At 47.4% G+C, this 17,977-nt stretch overlaps 1 protein-coding gene across 2 annotated transcripts in view; it reads left to right on the top strand.

Annotated features, from left to right (window-relative positions):
- The window catches only part of CECR2 (CECR2 histone acetyl-lysine reader), a 95,014-nt gene that overhangs the window by 58,272 nt on the left and 18,765 nt on the right, over window positions 1-17,977 (top strand). The window contains exons 3-8 of one of the 2 annotated variants that reach the window (XM_074826090.1): window positions 12,245-12,428; window positions 13,189-13,328; window positions 13,855-13,959; window positions 14,577-14,626; window positions 16,958-17,127; window positions 17,877-17,954. In XM_074826090.1, the coding sequence (XP_074682191.1) occupies window positions 12,245-12,428; window positions 13,189-13,328; window positions 13,855-13,959; window positions 14,577-14,626; window positions 16,958-17,127; window positions 17,877-17,954 (727 nt within the window). The remainder of the gene's footprint in view (window positions 1-12,244; window positions 12,429-13,188; window positions 13,329-13,854; window positions 13,960-14,576; window positions 14,627-16,957; window positions 17,128-17,876; window positions 17,955-17,977) is intronic. The other variant, XM_074826091.1, reaches the window with a different exon arrangement.

Genomic DNA, 17,977 nt, shown 5'->3' with positions numbered 1-17,977 from the left:
CAAAGCAGTAGTCAGCAGCCTGCTTCTTACCAGGCCTCTCACCCCACACCAGCATTACCCAAATCTCCCCCCACTTATTGACAGTTGACTTGCCCCAAGGTACTTGTTTCCCTCTTGAGCACCTAGATCCTTCTCTCTCCCTTTTTATTGTGTCTGACAACCTGTAACTAGTTCTTGGGTTAGTTAATAAATAGTTCTAACACTGGTTCTTTTTGTTTTCCTTTTTGATCCTTCAAGAGATTGCCTTTTATTATTCAAAGCCAAGGTACTTGACACAGAAGCAATGCAGAAGCCCCCAGGCTTCAAATGCTGTCCTGGCTGTGGGATTGTTATGCCTATAAGTGATTCCCATCCTCTGTCTGATAAGCCTTGGGGAAGAACTGGGCAGAGAAAAATGCAGCGCTCGAAATTCCTGAGGGGTGGTGGGAGGCATCCATCCATGCAGGGACTGGAGGAGTTTCACCTGCTGCTCAGGGCCTTTTCAGGATCAGCATTTCACCCCGCCAAGGGACCCTCCTGCCTTTACAAGGCTGACAAAAATCTGGCTTCCTGTCTGGTGGTGAGAAAAGTACCTCCCTTTGTTAAATTGTGCTCAGAAATGTCCAGATCAGGCAGGTTTTATTTTGAGGCCCAGGAATTGCTCCTTGAGCTCTAAAACTGACTCCAGGAACTGCTGTGTCTCGGATTTATTGCCTCGTGAGCATGTGCTCCGAGGAGAATCTAGGTTCTTTGCTTTTCTGTTGCGTCCAAAAAGTGACATAATTTACTGATACCATTAAGTCTGTCAGTGTCATCAAGCCTGCTGCCTGCTGATGTGCCTGTAAAATCTCCAGTTTGGCATCCATATTGCTTAATCTTCTCTTGGTGATCTTATGCTTCATCAGGGGACCAGCTGCGCCCTGCAGTTCAGTGCATTCTTCTTTCAGCTGGCTCTCCAACTCCACACCTCTGTCTTGTGCACCAGTACCTCCAACTTCAGTACTGATCGTCATGACATCTCATCACTGTTATCTTCCTGTCCTTCAGTACCAACATACACTCCAGAGCCTTCAGTACACACCCTGGTGTTGGCTCTGAAACTTGGGACCTCTCTTCTACCTCCTGCCATTCTGCCTTTGCCAGTGGCGTCTGTCACTCGTTTTCTGATTTTGAGCCTGACAGAAAACTCTGCGCTTCAGGGTCTCTTCTTACCATTTGATCTGAGCGTACTGTCAGGGAAAAATTCATGTTCCTAGTCCAGCTGCAGTGATAGATCCCGTTGGATAGGGAAGTCTTGGGCTCTGACTCTCCTCAGCTTTCCAACCCTATTCACTGGCATGCCAGTGAATTCATTGCTTAATGAAAGCCATTTTCCCTGGCCCCTCCCCAGGCAAGATCAATGTCATCACACGTCAAGAGGTGACATCTCCCTTGCATCCTCCCACAGTATCACATGCTAGCTTGACACCAAAATTTCTTTAAGTGTGATAGAGAGACATTTTCAGTTCTATCATTAATTTATCATAGGCGCTTGGGGTGAGATAGCTTCTTTCCTTGGTCCTTTCCACCTCACACATAATGAGTGATGGCATCAGCACTGGTACCACCCTGTTCTCATACCAGCTCTGCCTCCCTTTCTGGGTAAAGCTTCGGTAACTATATTGCCACTTTCATGGGCTCCCTCAGCTCAACAGATTGTTTCCTCAAGGCAGGAAAAGAGCAGCTGACACTGCTGGGGACATGGATCTTGTCTCCTCTATGACTGATGGACTGTCCAGTGTGAACGTGGTCATCCTGAGTCAAACCCAGCAATGCCCGTAGAAATTAGCATAATCACAATTAATTGCATTTATGCAGTTACAATTAAGGAAAAATACAATTTGTTTAAACTGTCTCAAATTGTTTCTTCTTTGTATTCATCCTTGCTGTTCATCTATTGCTACCTTAATTGATGTTTTCACAAATATATATAGCAACACTGTTTACTCACCACAGTGATGTCTCAGGATCTTTTAGCAGACTTATTTTTCTCCCATTTTAATCCAGTTATCCAACTCGTTGATTATCAGTTTTCACTCAAATTGCAGCATCAGTAATGGGGGAGGGGGATCCTGCTTCTCTGTCCATACCACTACCCCAAAATCTTGCATGCATTGAGAGTACAAATACTTCCCTTCATGGAGACTGTGCAGAGACTCACTGAGTTTGAAGGAAGGGTTGAACTAGCATTGAAAAACAAACAGGTAGTCATCACGTTTTAAGTTTTATGTTAATCCCATTAATATTTAATGAATCTGTCTGGGCAATGTATGCATCTTCCTGCTCATCCTCTTTGCTCCCAGGACTTTCTCTTGCTTTGGTACCATGCGCGTTCAGCCGTTGTTTGGGATGTTTCTGGCTGCTCTGGTTTTATTGTTGCTCATATTCTTATTTCTCCCTTTCCTTAATCAAACAACAAAGACACACAAGCAGCCCTTGCTCCTACCTAAAACTCAAATGCAGGCCCCCACACCCAGTGTGCATCTAGTTAACCATATGTGTCTTCCTCATCCTTCAGGTACTGCATAAATCCACTAGGTGTGGCAAATCCAACCACAGTGCTTCACATCTTCACACCAATTGCTTTCTTTCTCTGGCTTATGTGGCCAAATAGGATCTGGTCTCTTGAGATGGGGAGATGGGTGCTGGGCATCTGCTCACTTCTTATGCTCGGTAGTGGGGTGGGGTGGGGTGGGGTGGGGTGGGAGGGGGAAAGCAACAGAGAGACAAGATGAGGTCAGTGAGGAGCAGCTGGACAGAGGTGGAAGAAGGACCATCAGTGCCTTCAGATTGTGTTTCCTTCATCAAAAATCACTTTCACCTTCTCACATGGAAGGAGAAGCAAAAACATGCCTCTGTTGCCTCCCTGTACCTTGAGGTGTTAGAGGTAGGACAACCACACAACACGCTTGTGGCCCCTCCTGCTGATTCTGGGTATGGCGATGAAAGTAGAGCAGCCCTGGCTCACAGAAGGGTGCTTGGAGCTCCTACAAGCAGGGAGACAGAAAATGACAGGACAGTTCAAAGTAGCAGATATGTGTGATTTCTCCTGCCAGTGCTGCCTTTCTCTCACACAGCCCAATTAACAGGGGTCACAGAGCACTGATTAGCTGCCTTGGCGTTTTGTGAGCATAAAGCAGTGAAAAATCCAGGGTGAATGGGGAAGAGAAGATCAAATAGACACTTATCTCAGCACTCCTGCCTGTCCCTGGCATTTGCCAGCCTAAGGGAAGAGCCTTTCCAGAAGAGGCCAATGCAGGACAGTGCTGTATCTGTGCTGGTATCTCTGCTGCTTTTCTGCCTTCCTTCAGCCAAATAACAAACAAGCTACCCCCAGCAGCTGTGTCATGTGTTGGGTGGCTGCTAGATAAAAGCTAAATCACAGGAGAAGCGTGGACCATAGTCAGCTGGGGGAGATCAGAGCATGCCCTTTTGCCACATCGGCATGTGAGATGAGTTCAGCTCCTACAGCTGGCATCCCCTTTTGAAGAGGTGGACTTACTGCCTTCTGTCCCTTGTGTGAGAGAAAAGGGGTGGAAGGCAGCACATATCAGCTCACAGTAGGTAAAAGGGCATCTCCATCTAATTCAGGAGTTCGTGAGTGTGGTCTAGTAATGCTAAAAAGCCCAAGCTGGAACCTTCCTTGGTTGCTCATTTTTTTTGCTGTGGCTGGAGGAAGAAGTTTGGATGAGCAGACCTGGAACCTCCCTGAAGTGTGTGCAGCTGTGGTGACCTCGTGGCTTCCCTTTCTTCCTTCATGCTCCCCTTTTTTGGGGGTAGCAAAGCAAAGCTCCCACTTCAGCTGTCATACCCAGGTTAAGTGGCTGCACTTGCTTCTGTCAAGCCAGCACATGCTCCTGTGGTGTGATCCCTTATTAGACTAGACAGCCCACATCAGCTCTCCATTCTCTCTGCCTCCCTGGAGACACTGCCTCACTCCATAGCTGTTCCTATTCTGCTTCTCCGTGGGACACAGCATATCTGCAAGCTCCCCTTCCAGCTTCCCCAGTTCTTCTTGTATGGAAGATCACTCGAAGTAAGATGGAGGAAGACAAGGAGCAGGAGTGGAGTACTCTTAGCTGCTGACAGCCTTGGTTATTCTTAGCTGTTTTTTCCCTCTCCTAAACATGAACACTTTAAGAATTCAGCTGGGAAGGCAGTGGATTCCCCAGCATCCAACTGTGTAAATTAGATTTCCTTAGCAAGATCAAGCAGCCCTTCTGCTGGAGAACCTTCTGTCCTAACTTTGTGTTATCATATTGGAGGAAAGGTTCAGAACCCTGATGTCTTCTCTAATCATCTCTTAAGCATATTCTTGGGGATCATATCTGTGCCACATTTGAGCGCTGGAAGCAAGTTGTGGGATGGACAAGTGAGAGGCAGGGACCAGGAATTACTAGGGTGCTGAAATTACTCTGCTGTCCTTTACTTTTGTGGAAGACTTGGGTGTGTCTTTCATGGATGTGGAAACCTCTGATCACTCATGTTTCAGACTGTGAAATCTAGGAGTTAGACTACTACTTTAGAGAAGAGCTGCTACTGCTTAACATTCGCTAACTGGCTATTTCTTCCTTATGCTTTAAAACAAAACCATGGTTGTAATGTAGAAAGAATGTCTTCCTGTGTTCAGCAATGCTGAAGACAAAGGTCATTGTGTGTAGAGCTCACTGCAATCCACCCGTTCAATTCTTCAGGTGTCTTTTTCCTCCCCTTCACTGCCAGTGCAGTGCAGTGATGACCACCCAAGTAAGCCACAGGATTACTTGAGGTCTGAGCAATGTCTGCATTCAGAAAACTAGTTCTAGCTAGCAGTGAAGGACAAGAGGCAGGGCTGTACATGCCTCGTGGTAGTCTTGTACTCCAGTAATCTTGGTTGTCTGGGAGGAGAAACTTCGCTCTGGAGCTTTGATCAGTCCAGTTTGATTACTTTTTTTTTTCCTTCCCATTTTGTGATCTCATTCAGGGTCTGTTAATGTCAGCTGTCGTCCTTTTGTTTACAGCCAGTTGTAGGCCAGCTGGTTTTCTCCAGGCATGAATCAAAAGAGGGCACTGAAAAGAAGGATGAGCCTGGGTGTTTGTTTCCTCCATCACAAGGGCTCTGCCAGGGTTGGACCTTGCTGAGGTCTGTCACCAGCTTGGTGTGGCCAGGAGTTACTGCTTCCCTCAAGACTGTCCCTGGCTGGGATTTGTGAATTCTGTCCCCACCAACGGAACCGGAGAGTGGTGCAGCTAGTGGCACTGATAGTTGAATTGGAAACAGATTGTGGATGGTAAAACTTAAGGTCACGATCCCTGGATCTTCAGCTTCTTGGTCACTTTGCTGCAGGAGAGACCCCTCAAGGTGCTTGTTGTCCTTGAGCCTCTGCCAGTCTGATTGCCCTGATGACAAGTTGGCCCATGGTCTGAGGAATACATGCTTTCTGTTGCCTTACACACCTTCTGAGTGAGCTGCACACAGAGGGCTTGGAAGGAAATGGGGAATATACCTACCCAACCCTTTTCTCTTCCAGAAGGATGAGGTAGTATCTTTTTTCTCCCCTTCATCATGCCTGACTTGGCTTCTCAGTAGGGTAAATTGTTTGAAGGTAAAGTACAAGCTGGTTCATAAGGCTTCCTCCCCCACCTCAGATAAGAAAGCTCATTAATACAGTAAAAAAAAAAAGTCTCCATTGTTACATGAGAGCTCAAGGTCAGGCTGGTAGTAGTAACTCATATTGCTTCTAAGGTCAGCCTAAGCTTTCTCTTTGTGACAAGCCACGATAGATTGATCATGGGGGCCCTTACATTATTTTTTTTCTTCTGAAATAGGCTTTGCTTCTCCTGACCCTGTTAATGATGTTTGACTGAGGTCATTCCAGCAAACCCTGAATCCTTCCCATTACCTTCTAGAGGGCTTGCCTTTGTGCCAAAGCATTGTACGCTTGTTAAGAAATAAGCTTTTCTGATCTCTGCTGTAGCAAAGAAGCTGTCTTCATTGGAGAGGGGAGAAATATCTTGAATGCCATCTGTCAGTTAATGCTCTCATTAACACCTGAGTGACTCCCAACACCAAGCTGGTGTCTTTTTGCCAATTCAGAACTTAAAAGGTGCCAGCCCATAAGGTGAAATATCTTCAGTCCATAAAATTAATTACATGATAAAACGTCTGTTCTGATAAGACCTTGATTTTTGTTGTTGTTGTTGTTTCTTTTAACTAGAGAGATCACAGAGGCAAAAACAGTTCTCTTGTGTGCTGTGAATTAGATGCCCAAGAAGTCTTTTTTCACTTATTATTGAGAACCTTGTAAAAGCAATGCTTGTGCTTGGTGGCTGAGGGAATCCAAGTCTTTTTCAGCTTTTAAAGCTTCTACTAGACAGAAGTATCACCTCTATTATTTTTCTTACTGGCCAACTCTATAAAAGGTACTACAGTAATTATATTCCTGTTTAAATAATCTTTGAGGGAAAGACTGAGCTCTCCCAGTCTGGTTTTCCATGTTCCTCCCACGAACTACTCTTGGGTAGGAGGTGGAGGAGGTCTATTGTTGTTCCTGCTCTCTGTCATCCTCTGGTTTTGTCAGGGTTCTTGGTTTTAATCTCAAGTACAGAACAATATAATGTCTGGGATTAGACATAGGTCAGGCTTGCCATTTTCCTAGCAGTTTTAGCTCAAGAGCATTCCAGTATTTACTCTTCTGTTGCATTTTGTAAATTAAATGAAACGAGAGACTTAAAACACTGTCAATGTGATAGATATTCTAGCTAGTGCGTCCAGGCAATTATTTGGCATCTGAACTTTCAGAAGGCTTATCTGTGTGTGCCAGCAGTATCTGAGCATCCTTGAGAGATTTTTGTCTCCAATATTTGCAATGGCTTGCCCTAATGTTTCTTTTAATCCAATTTTTACTCCCATAGAGTTGGGGGTTTTGTGGGGGTTTTTTTAGGGTTTTTTTTGAGGGGACTGGAGGCGGGGGGGGGGGCGGGGCTTGTAACAAAATTGGCAGCAATAGACCAGATAGGGAAGTGTGCTGTGACAGCAATTCCACACTCAGGCTATGGCACCCTGCCTGCGGGAAGTGCAGATTGACACAGGGACTCTCTTACTGAGTCAGTGTTTGTTTTTGCTTTTGTTTTTTTGGCTTGATTTTGTTTACAGTTTCCCAGCCAAGATTTGATTTACTTTGGAGACTTTAAAACTAAAAGCACAAGTGGCTTTGCCTCCCCCAGGCACGAGGATAAAAAAAAAAGGGTGTGTGTCTACATGTAATTCCAGCCCCAATGATGCTGGGTTCGCTCAGAAGGCATTTCACATTGAGTTTTCCCTACAGAGTCCCTGTGGGGCTGGGGTCTCTGGGTGCACCTGTCCCCTTCCACGCGTGTTCACCAGAAGCTCGGACCAAATTTTTCCATCTATCCTGTCAACCCTGTGGAATTTTCACCCTCTCTTCCAGAGGTCTCGAAAGGAGCCCCTCCAGGAAGCCGGGCACAGTGATGAGCAGTGGGATGGGGGCTCGCTGGCCAAGCTTCTATTTCCGACAGCAGTGTGGCTCTGTGCATTAAAACCCTGGGCGATGGGAAGGATGCCTCTTCTGCGAGCAGGGGAAGCCACCGCGGAGGCAGACTGCTGATTGGGATTGCCAGGCGGGGGGGAGGAGTCCTCAGCTCCCCTCTCCTGGAGCACAGAGAAACCTCCCTCTTTGGGAGGCAGCCGGGCAGCAGATGGCCGGGCTGCGGCGCTGAGTTCTCAGGGGGTGTATCATTTCTCTGACTGTTCTGGACGTTGATACCCGTGTTGGAGTGGAGCCCCTCCTTTGACTTGCTCCCATCTTCTTTATGCCCTGATTTTTTTGCAGCTGCTACTTAAGATCACAGGCAACTTGAGCTGCAGCCTCGCTGGTACTCTTGTGGATTGTCTGTTGTTATTCCTTCCCTTAACACTGATGTGCTAGGTCGTGTCCTTCCCTGTGCCCCAGATTTCCTTTTATGTAGAGGTCCACAACTTATGATTAAAACTTTCAACCACAGGTACAATTCAGCTTTGACCTCCCTTCTAATCATTGCAAAAAAAGTTAGGGACCTCTGACAACAACCCTGTGGTTTCAGAGCACAGCCAGGACAAGGCTATGAATTGCACTGGGCTCACTAGAAATGTATCCATAGATACACAGGTACTATTCCACCACTTCCCTGCTACAGCTATCCAAATTGCTTTGCACATGGGATGGCAACTGCAAAACAAGGAATATTGTGACACGTGAGGGAAACTTTGTCTCAGTTTTCTGAAATATTAATGGTGCTAGTGAAGTTGGGATGGGGAGAAAGACGGTGGGAATGATGAAGTTTTACAGCTACAGAGCACTCTAAGGTAACTTTTCTGACCTCTTGTAGGTGATTTCTGTAATACTTTGGTTAATGAGCTGTATGTAAGATGCTTGTGCTGTATGGCAGGGGAAGATAGAAGTGGTTGAGATAGGGTGACAGTTGTGGCCCATGGTCTGACACTTTTTTATAAATTGTTTCTAATACCCCCAATTTAGTTTCAGGAGAGAGTTGATTTTTGTTTGGGTATGTGCCCTGAGACACAATGTACCAATTGATCCTCCTTGGGAATACTCCTATTTGTAGAGAAAGGACATTGTTGACTTAACATTGCCTCCATTGGTTGAGTGTTTTCACAAGTCCCAGTGATGCTGAGAACCTCAGGAGAAGAGATACATCTGTGTCCTCAGCTTGGTGATCTCCTTTCTGCCTTCCCACCTACAGAAGGGTTTTCAGAGGTTCTCAATTGCAGCAGAGACTCTGTAGGACTTGCCATACCTGCAGGTGTACCACTGTCCTATTAGTGAGATTGAAAAAAAGGGTATTTGACAGACTGCATCCAGGTCATTCCGCTCCTGAACCCTGTCTGTCTGATTCTTGGTTTTGAATTTTATGGATAATGCTAAACAGTTAGTCCTGTGCATTTTTGCTTTGCGCAAGGGAAAACCCTAAGGACAGGGTTCTCGCAGACTACTGTGCTCCCTGCAGATTTTCTTCTCCAAACCAAGGGCGCTGTTTCAGAAACCTTTTTCAAAGGGAAATTTACTAAGTGACAGGCTAAGTGAGACTAACCGTAGGTGTGGCAGACAGGTTGAAGACGAGCACCCCACATTTGTCTGGAAAAAAGAGGCCAGCCCCCATGAAAAGGGAAAATATAAATTGGGTAAGATTGAGAGTGATTTGGAATGCCTTGAGACATCTGGTTCCCATCTCTGGTTCTCATTTCTATCCTTATTCAAAGCGACAAATGCACAGTAGCTGTCTTTGAAAATTGATGGGGGTAGGAACTCAAAGTACTCTTGAGAACAGAGCTTGTAATGTATTGAACATTGGGTGGATGGCGGAAATTTCTAGTGTTAGCCACTTACGTGAAAGTCAAACTCAAACCAAATTGGTTAAGTCAACAGGCCCAGTCCCCAGGGGAAATGAGGGTTACATAGGCAAAGATTTCACATGATGTTCTGGAATTGAGGGACTTCCTGGATCAGTTTTCTTTGAGAGCAGCCAGAATGGTAGAGCAAGATAAGTGAACTCATGCAAGTGGTAAAAGTATCTGTCTGATCTATGCCTTTCCTTTTTTTTTTCTGGTAGAAAAACATCTAGCCAGAAAAACAGGAGCAGGTAAAAACCCTGTTACTTTTGTTGCTTCTTCCTGGAATCCCATGTCACTCACCAGTTTTTCAGGATCCTAGGGAAACTGTTTTTTCAGTCAATCTTACTGGAAAAAGCCAGAGCCTTTCTGTCAGATCTGATTAAATAATCTCCTGCCTTGAGCTCTGACGGAGTTGAACAACTGAACTTGAGGGGCTGAAACTTGGATGCTCTTTGAGAGCTTACAGTCATTCACCTTCTGCGATAGACTAAGCATCCGAATATAGGTGTTGCTTTCCTGCTTTCAGGAAAAGATGTTTTCATCACTATTTCTGTTCTGAAAGCTAGTTACATCTGTCTTTTTTTTTGTTTTAATCCAATGGTTTCAGTGAGTATCTTAACATTTAAACTGTGTGACCAAATAACACTCTTAAAGATAAAAAGTCTGTAAAGAGAATCTAGTCTCACACTTCTTGCCAAGTTGAAGTCCTTGCTGGAAGTTGGCTTGGGTCTTGAGGTATATGAGGAGACACAGTGGGAATGCACAGCTTCTTCAGGGAGGTGTACTGTGTGCTGCATATTTCATTTTAAGAAAAGATAGTTGCTGTGTCTAAAAGATAGTTGCTGTATCTACTAGAATTAGTACTTGAGGCAGCACAGAAATTATTTCATAAAACAATCTTTTGTTGACTAAACTTTGGCAGTGTAGGGGACTGTTTCAAGTTGCATTTGTTTGATTGCTAATATAGTGTTGCAAAACAATGATGCTTGGAAATACCAATGCTTTGCTTGTGTCATGCAGAAGAGAGCAAACTCCAGGCTGCAGGAGGCACTAGTTCCAGGTACCTGCAAGCATCTGTTGTTAAATACAGCCGGAGAGATGGTAACACTCATCCGGTGCGAGGAGATACCTCTGGGAAGGTCAGCTTGCATTTGACGTCAGAAGGAAGCAGTCTGGTGGGGATTGATCTGCAGGGCGGTAGCATCAACTTCTCTCCACTCGAGGATAAAGGGGAATGCTGCCAGGTGGACATGGCTTAAGGAATCATGTGGCATCTGTTCCTTGGTTCTTGCAGTCACTGTCCAGTCATGGTCCTTGCAAAGATGTCCAGTCTTTACCAAACACATGAAGCCCCCCGTCTAATATCTAACTTCTTGTTGACTTTTAATGATCTTTCTTCAGTTGGATCGTGCTCTTCTATCTCTTTGTTAAAAAATAATAGCTTTTGTAGTAGTTAGCAATTTCTCAGGCAAATGCAATTCTGTAGTGCTGGCATGGTTCCATTAATCATATAGAGTAATCCGTTTGTGCCAAAAACCTATCAAGTTGAGCTGCCTTTTTGAGAGCTGGTGGGAATGTGTACCCAGTGGTGTTCTTGCTGGCATATGGACTTCCCGTGTGTGCAAGAATGACTGGGGCATGGGGGGGTCCCCCTTTGCTGTGCTCAGGGTACAAAACTCAAGCAGGCTGAGAAAGCCTGGCAAGTCTCAGGACTCCAAGTGAAATATATATTTAAGGACACACAGCCTCACTAACCCCTTTACATTCCCTGCTCTGAAATTTTCATCAGTCTGAATAAGGACTTAAGTCTCATTAAAATATAGACAGGAGTTCTTTTAGCCTTAAGCTCCATCAGCAGTCTAATGTGTGTCAGATGGGGACATTTACCCTCAATGCCAGATGAGGGTAAGAAATGCGTGTTTCCTTGGGTTATGCGATGAACTGCTGGGAATGAAAGGGGGACTTAGTGTGGCCCAGCTAGAAAATGAGAAAGATTGTTCTAGTAGCAGTGTTTATGAAGAGCTTGAGTGTTCAGCTTGATCATCTGGGAGACTAGAGAGGAGAGAGTCCTCTGGGCTGAACCCTGTTTGGGAGGTACACTCATGTTGGGAATGAGCCTCGCTGTGTGGCAGGGTCCAAGCCACATGCGTTAACTGGGCTGTGCAGATGTCCTGCCAGAGCCACTGGTTGGAGGAACAGGCAGAAAGCGACAGCACCTTTGGGGATGGAGGAGAGGAGAACAGGGGCCACAACAGGAGTGTGGGAAGCATACAGCAGCAAAGTGGGGAGGAGACAATCAGCTATGGAAAGTTTCAAGGCACTGAACCGGGACATGGAAAATACTTAAGAGGCAGAGAGAGGAACAGGGCTTGACAATGGCAGATGTGAGGAGCAAATGGAAAGCTGAAGAAGAGGGTCTCCACATGAAACAGGGAGAGGTGGAAGGGGATCAGACTCGTTGGCTTCCTTGCATCCTATTTTAGTAAAGGGTTGATGTTGGTGCTAGCACGAGGCACTGCCCATTGGGATAGAAAGGGGATGAGGCTGAGTTGGCATCATATATAGCTTGTTCTTTCCACTTGGATAGAAATAACAGTAATGCAGAGTCCTGTAAGCTGTTTATGTGTAATGTGAAATCCCATGGTGTTGCAACAAGCTTGCTGTGTTTTGGGAACCTGAGTTACAGAGCTGCACGTAACTGTAGCTGTCATGGGGCACGGTTTTCCTTCAAGTGTTAGCTGTCTCTGTTGTGTTTGTTCTAGTTGCTTGGTTGCACCAGGTGTTTTTGGCATGGTGAACTACAGTGAGTGTGTGGGACTTTGTTTCCTTGGTTAGATCCCAGACATTTCACAGCTACCTGGAGGATATCATCAACTACCGCTGGGAGCTGGAGGAAGGGAAACCCAACCCCTTGCGGGAGTCCACCTTCCAGGAGCTACCCCTGCGCACCCGAGTGGAGATCCTGCACCGCCTCTGTGACTACCGCCTCGATGCGGATGATGTCTTCGACCTCCTCAAGGTGCTTTGGGCAGCAGGGAAGGCGGAAACAGTGTGGCTGCAGGAGCTGGGCCAGATCTGTGAATCTTCCTGGGAAGAGAAGGGTTGATGCTATTAATTGTATTTTAAGGCCCGGTAATCAGTGGTGGTGCAGTGGGTCAGAAGTTCCCCATCTCCTCCCCTGCCTTGCAGAGGACCCAAGGCAAGCACTCAGAACGGCTCATGGGGCCCTTGTCCTGCACAGATGTATTCATAGCACGAGAGTTGCTAAGTAAATTTGCTTCATTGGCTACTCTTCCTGCGAAGAGTGAATTTGGAGATGCTCCAACAGTAATGGCAGGGCTGTGAGAGCTGAGACTGCCTTGCTGAAGGATGCTGTGAGATGAAAGGATGGGGCTGAAGTGTATTGGGGAAGCTGGGGGGGAAGGGTGTTGGTGGGAAGGGGGGAGGGAGCTTCTCAGGGCTGTGCGTGACTGTCGCCAGCACTAATTAGACCTTCCCTGTCAGGAGCACCAGAGATGAAATGTTAAAACGAGAGAGGCCATTCAAATTAGAGATGCCAATCTAAATCCCTCCCTGGACAGAGAGCGAATGTTGCCTTCCCCCTGGAGTAACATTTTCCCAGCTCGGCCGGAGGAGCAGCTGTACTGCTGCTGTGGCATGGTGGGAGGGGAGGAGAGAGGGAGGGAGGTGTTTGCAGAGGGGTGTCATCATGTTTTGTGTGACAATGTGGCCGCTTTTCAACTTGTCACCGTCTGGCGGGGGGCTCCCGGTGGGCGCAGGGCTTGGACGCCGACAGCCTCCGCGTGGAGCCGCTGGGTGAGGACAGCAGCGGTGCCCTGTACTGGTACTTCTATGGCACGCGGATGTACAAGGAGGACCCGGTGCAGGGGAAGACCAACGGAGAGCTGGCTTCAGACAGGTAACAGCCCCCACACGTCCCCCCTCCCTGTGTCTGGGTGCAGGGGGCGAGGCGGGGGACAGCACAGCCAGCCTGGCTGGAGGGGACTCCGCCTGACTGCTGTTGTGTCGGGGGGCGGCGGGGGGGGAGCGTGCGGCAGCGCAGGGGGGGCCTGGGAGAGGGCTGTGGCGATGCGGGGCGAGAATGGAGTTGCCAAGCAGACTGCGAGTTGCCCTGTGTTGCACATTGTGTCGGAGCCAGCCTGCAGCCTTTGTGGCACCAGGAGAGCCTGCTGCGGGAGCGATGCTGCCTGCCCCACCACATTCCTCCCCGTCTGCCCTGCACCGTGCCGGCGGCTCCCAGATCAGGCTCCCAGCCAGTGGGAATCCCTCCTCTCCTCCCCTCTCCGTCCCCTTGCTGCTCTGCTTTAATCCCTCCTTTGGTTGGGTTCCTAGCAGCTGTTCTGATTTCCCTGCTCTTCTCCCATCCTGCCAGCCGTAGTTCCCTTGCTCAGCAGATACTTCATGGTGGTTTTGCTTTTTCACAGGGGATGCGGGGGGCAGACAAACACCCCAAACGCTCCTGGAAAAACAGGCAAGAGACGAGGGCGACCCCCAAAGCGGAAAAAACTACTGGAGGAAAATCTGCTGAGGTATGGAAAGGTTGTTCCTGCAATAGACGTAAAATGCCTGTGTTCCCAGGGGGAAGTATAATGTACTTCTGGGGTTCCCCCAATAAGTATGTATATACCATGCAGCCATAATTTCAATGCATCTCTGAAGTGAAGCAAGCTCAGACTTGGTGGATGCTTTGATCACTCTCCAAAGAAAATTCTGACTGAGCTGGAAGCCAAACTTGGTGAAACAGTAGATATCACTCTTCCAACCACCTCACTTCGGATGCAGTTCCTCCATGCAATGCTAGGGGATACACTCCTGATAAAGAGTACTTTCACTGTGTAGCAGTTGAAGTCAAAAAATCCTGGCCACTTGAGTCAGTATAGATTTTGGGTTGCTTCCTATAAGAATTGAAATACTGTCCTTGTGAAACTCCAGCCTGCACCCTTCACTTATCAAAATTTTATGAAGCTATGATAAATATCTATGTGAAAATATCTATCAAATGTGTGTTCTGCATGGTGGTTTTTTTCATGGTTTTGCTGTGCATTGAACAATTGCTGCTTCCCCTATTCTTCTCAGAAGCAGCTGCATTTCAGTGATGTGAGGTAATGTATTTATTGTATCACTCCTTCTCTTTCTTTTTTGGTAGGGAGAAGGCAGAAGAGAACTTGCTAATCCGCGAGACTCAGATAAGAAATGGTAAAGAGATTTTGTGGGGTCAGGTTTGATACAATCAGCTAACATGGCTCTTAAATTATCAAAGCCCAGCAAGATGCCTTTCTCAGGAAAGGGAGAGTCTTCCTGCTGGTGGTTGGGGCCGAGTTGGGAAGGAGGGGTCGGCGTTACAGGCTGCCTTTCAGCTGGGAGCCTGAGCACCTGCAGGCTTCCTATCTTATCGTGGATTAGTCTGAGATGAAGAAACCTAAGCTATTGGGTTACTCTAGGCCTTGGGGGCCCACCTACTTACTAAAGTTGATGGAAATGGGCTGTGAATGGCCCTTACTCCTCAGGGAATGAGGTGACCACAGTTCCCTGTTTGTAGTGGGTGCATTTTTTCAGACTGGGAAGAGAGTGGGGTCAGTGATGCCAAGATAGGGAAGGAAGAACCATTCTGATTCTCCTCGCCTCTCTTTCCCAGTGTCCATTAGGTGGCTGAGCTCGGTAAACAATGTCTTGGGGATACTCACCTAAGGGTTAACGAGGCAAACAGAAAAAGCAAGTTGGCAACATAAAGTATAAGTGAGTTCAAGGGGGCTGGGATTCATTTGTCATACATGTGGATCCATTGGCTTCCACATAACCCAGGGCTCAGCCTGCCTGTTGCCCCGTAATAAAAGGCAAGGGTGGCATTGTCTTTCCCATGCCTCCTTCCCTTTGCCCTTTGTCTTCAGATTTCCTGGTGGCTGCTCCGGAGCTGGGCAGCAGAGCCGAAGCAATGCACGTGAGGCACTGGGGGTCTTATCAGATCATTGTCTTCCAGCAAATTGTGTCACTTCAGCTGCAGAGTAATCTTTTGGTGGCACAAAGCAGTGCCTTAGTCCTGGTTGCTATTGAAATGAGTCACCCATAGGCGGCTGGCAAGGGAAGGGGAAGCAGGGGTGCAGGCTCTGGGGGCAGCATGCAGGTAAGCTCCCCACTGCAGGTGGGCAGGGGACAACTTCACATAACCAGGGCAGCAGAAACCAGCACATGGTTGGTCCTTCACCATCTCAGTTGCCAGTCCCCAGTGTGTTAACTGGAGCTGAAGCCAAGGGTGGGTTAAGCTGTAGGCTGGCCTGTGACCTGGAGCTAGCACATGCTTGCTCTGTGCCACTGCTGTGGCACAGAGGTTTCTGACAGAGGGCAGGCAGGTGGCTGGAAGGAGGCTGCAACTTTTCAGTCTTCATGGGGCAACCTGATAGCTTGTGTGCCAGAGCCACTGGCAGATCAGATCCGCAAAGGGCCCAGGGTCAGGTTCAGAGAGAAAAGGGCTCTTTTTTTTGCTTCTTTATATTTTTCATAGTTAATTTGCTTGAAAAAGCTGCGAGAAGCTGTGTGACATCTGCCAGTGGGGGTGGTGACCATTGCTTTCTTTACAGTAGAGCTGAGAACCCCTCAGCCTGAAGGGGTTTGAACTAATGTCTTCCCCCTCCCCAAAAATGAGCCACAATGTTTTTTGCTTGGAGAGCATCCCGGGGCAAAAGCATGCAAGTTGCAACCCATGAGGCTTCTCTGCTCTGTGTAAACATTTGTGAAGCAGGAACCACATTTTCCCTCTCCAAGTGGGTGTTCCAACCACCACGTGAGAGAGTCCTTCCTTCACAATTAATATTCAAATGTTTCACACAAGGCAGAACAGCTCAGAGTGTCTTGGTAGTTGGGACATGCCTCAGAGCAGTGGGAGATCTGCTTCAGATCCCACTCTGTATTGAGCAGGGATGGGATATGAACTTTTGGAACTTCCCCCTCATCTGGCAGCCCGATGAAGCCCATCCTTCACTTCCTCTTCTGTTCTTTCAAGTGCCTGCAAACAAAATGTTTCATTTGGGGAGAATGGGAGGTTTTATTCACCGCAGCAAAGGTTTTGCAGTGCTTAAAAAAAAGAAAAAAAAAAGCCTTATTTCAAATACATTAAATTTCAATGTTTTTATTCTGCTGCCAGACTAAGTCATACATTTGCATTACCCTATGTCCTGCTCTGGCTGACAGCCTCCATTACAAGAAACAAATTAAATCCTTTTGTCCGGTTCATCATAACTGGCTGGCTATAGGGATGTCACACTACCCATGTGTTGCAAAGTGCCACCATTACTTCTTCACCTGTATACTTCCTCTGTGTCTTGGCATCCCTTTCAGTGTCGCTAGAGAAGGTAGCAGTGCTTCTGGTGGATCAAGAGAGCTTTGGGTCTACAGCAAAGAGCATGTTTCTCTTTAACAGTGGCCATTGGCCATACCTTTTGCTCTTCCTGAGCCCTGAGGAGAGGAGAAGGGATAAAGAAAAGTTTTTAGTCATAACTGCTGTGGAGATAACATCCTTTCATGTTGTTGAAGGGTCCCAAGGGCCTGGCCGTGGGACATGGTGGCTGCTGTGTCAGACGGAAGAGGAGTGGAGGCAGGTCACAGAGAGCTTCAGAGAGAGAACTTCCCTTAGAGAGCGGCAGCTCTACAAACTCTTGAGTGAAGACTTCCTGCCGGAGATCTGCAATATGATTGCACAGAAGGTGAGGAGACATGACATCCTGTTTACCTCTCTTTGACCGCTTCCAAGAGCTTGGACATTAGCTGACTGAAGGAGAGCTAAATCCAAGCAGCTGTCACTCCGTCCTGCTCTCCCCCCGCCTCCAGCCTGCAAGTGTCGTGGATGCGGGGGCTGTTCAGCTTGTGTATGGGGAGAGAGACTCTCCCCCATGGAGTGGCAGGGCTAGAGTTGATACTTAAGGATCTGGTTCATGGTTGCACGGCAGCGTAGGTAGGATGGCTGAAGGGGTTACTGTCTTCAGCCATGTTCGGTGTCCCTTTCCTGCTAGCAGGGAATCTCTGTCTGCTTTTGAACTGCTGCGATTTACAGCCTAGCTTTTCTATGCAAACTGCCTGTGATTCCACTTTTACTGCTGTTTCTCAGCTGGCTCTGCTGAAGGGGCAGTGGCTGCTATAGCTGTCCTAGCTAAGTCTGCTTGAGCTGGTATGTCAGAGCCCCGAAACTCCGAAGGGTATTGTCCATCAACTGAATGTTTTCAGATGAGACAGATTTGGAATGGGATCCTTCAGCTACATGGCTTTGTAAAATGGGTTCTGCAGTCAGCGTGATGTTCTTGGATTGAGTTCAGTTTGCTTGTTTTCTACCCTTGTAAAGCTAATAGGGATTTCATGGTCACTTCTAGCCCCCAGAGTTTCTCCTCCCAGTATCACCGATGTGCCCTAATTTCCTCCACTCTCTTTTTCCTTCCCTCAATTCTCAACCCTGTTTCAGGAGAAGCGTCTGCAGCGGACAGAGTTTTCTCCCAGGTGGATGTCTGACCATCAGCCCATCAAACCAATCAAGCAGGAGGTGAGGGGGGGTGCGAGGGGGAG

Source organism: Strix aluco, chromosome 5 (assembly GCF_031877795.1).
Source record: "Strix aluco isolate bStrAlu1 chromosome 5, bStrAlu1.hap1, whole genome shotgun sequence".
In the NCBI taxonomy this organism is placed as follows: domain Eukaryota; kingdom Metazoa; phylum Chordata; class Aves; order Strigiformes; family Strigidae; genus Strix; species Strix aluco.
The sequence above is the reverse complement of the archived record's forward strand: the minus strand, read 5'-3'. Positions and strand labels throughout refer to the sequence as shown.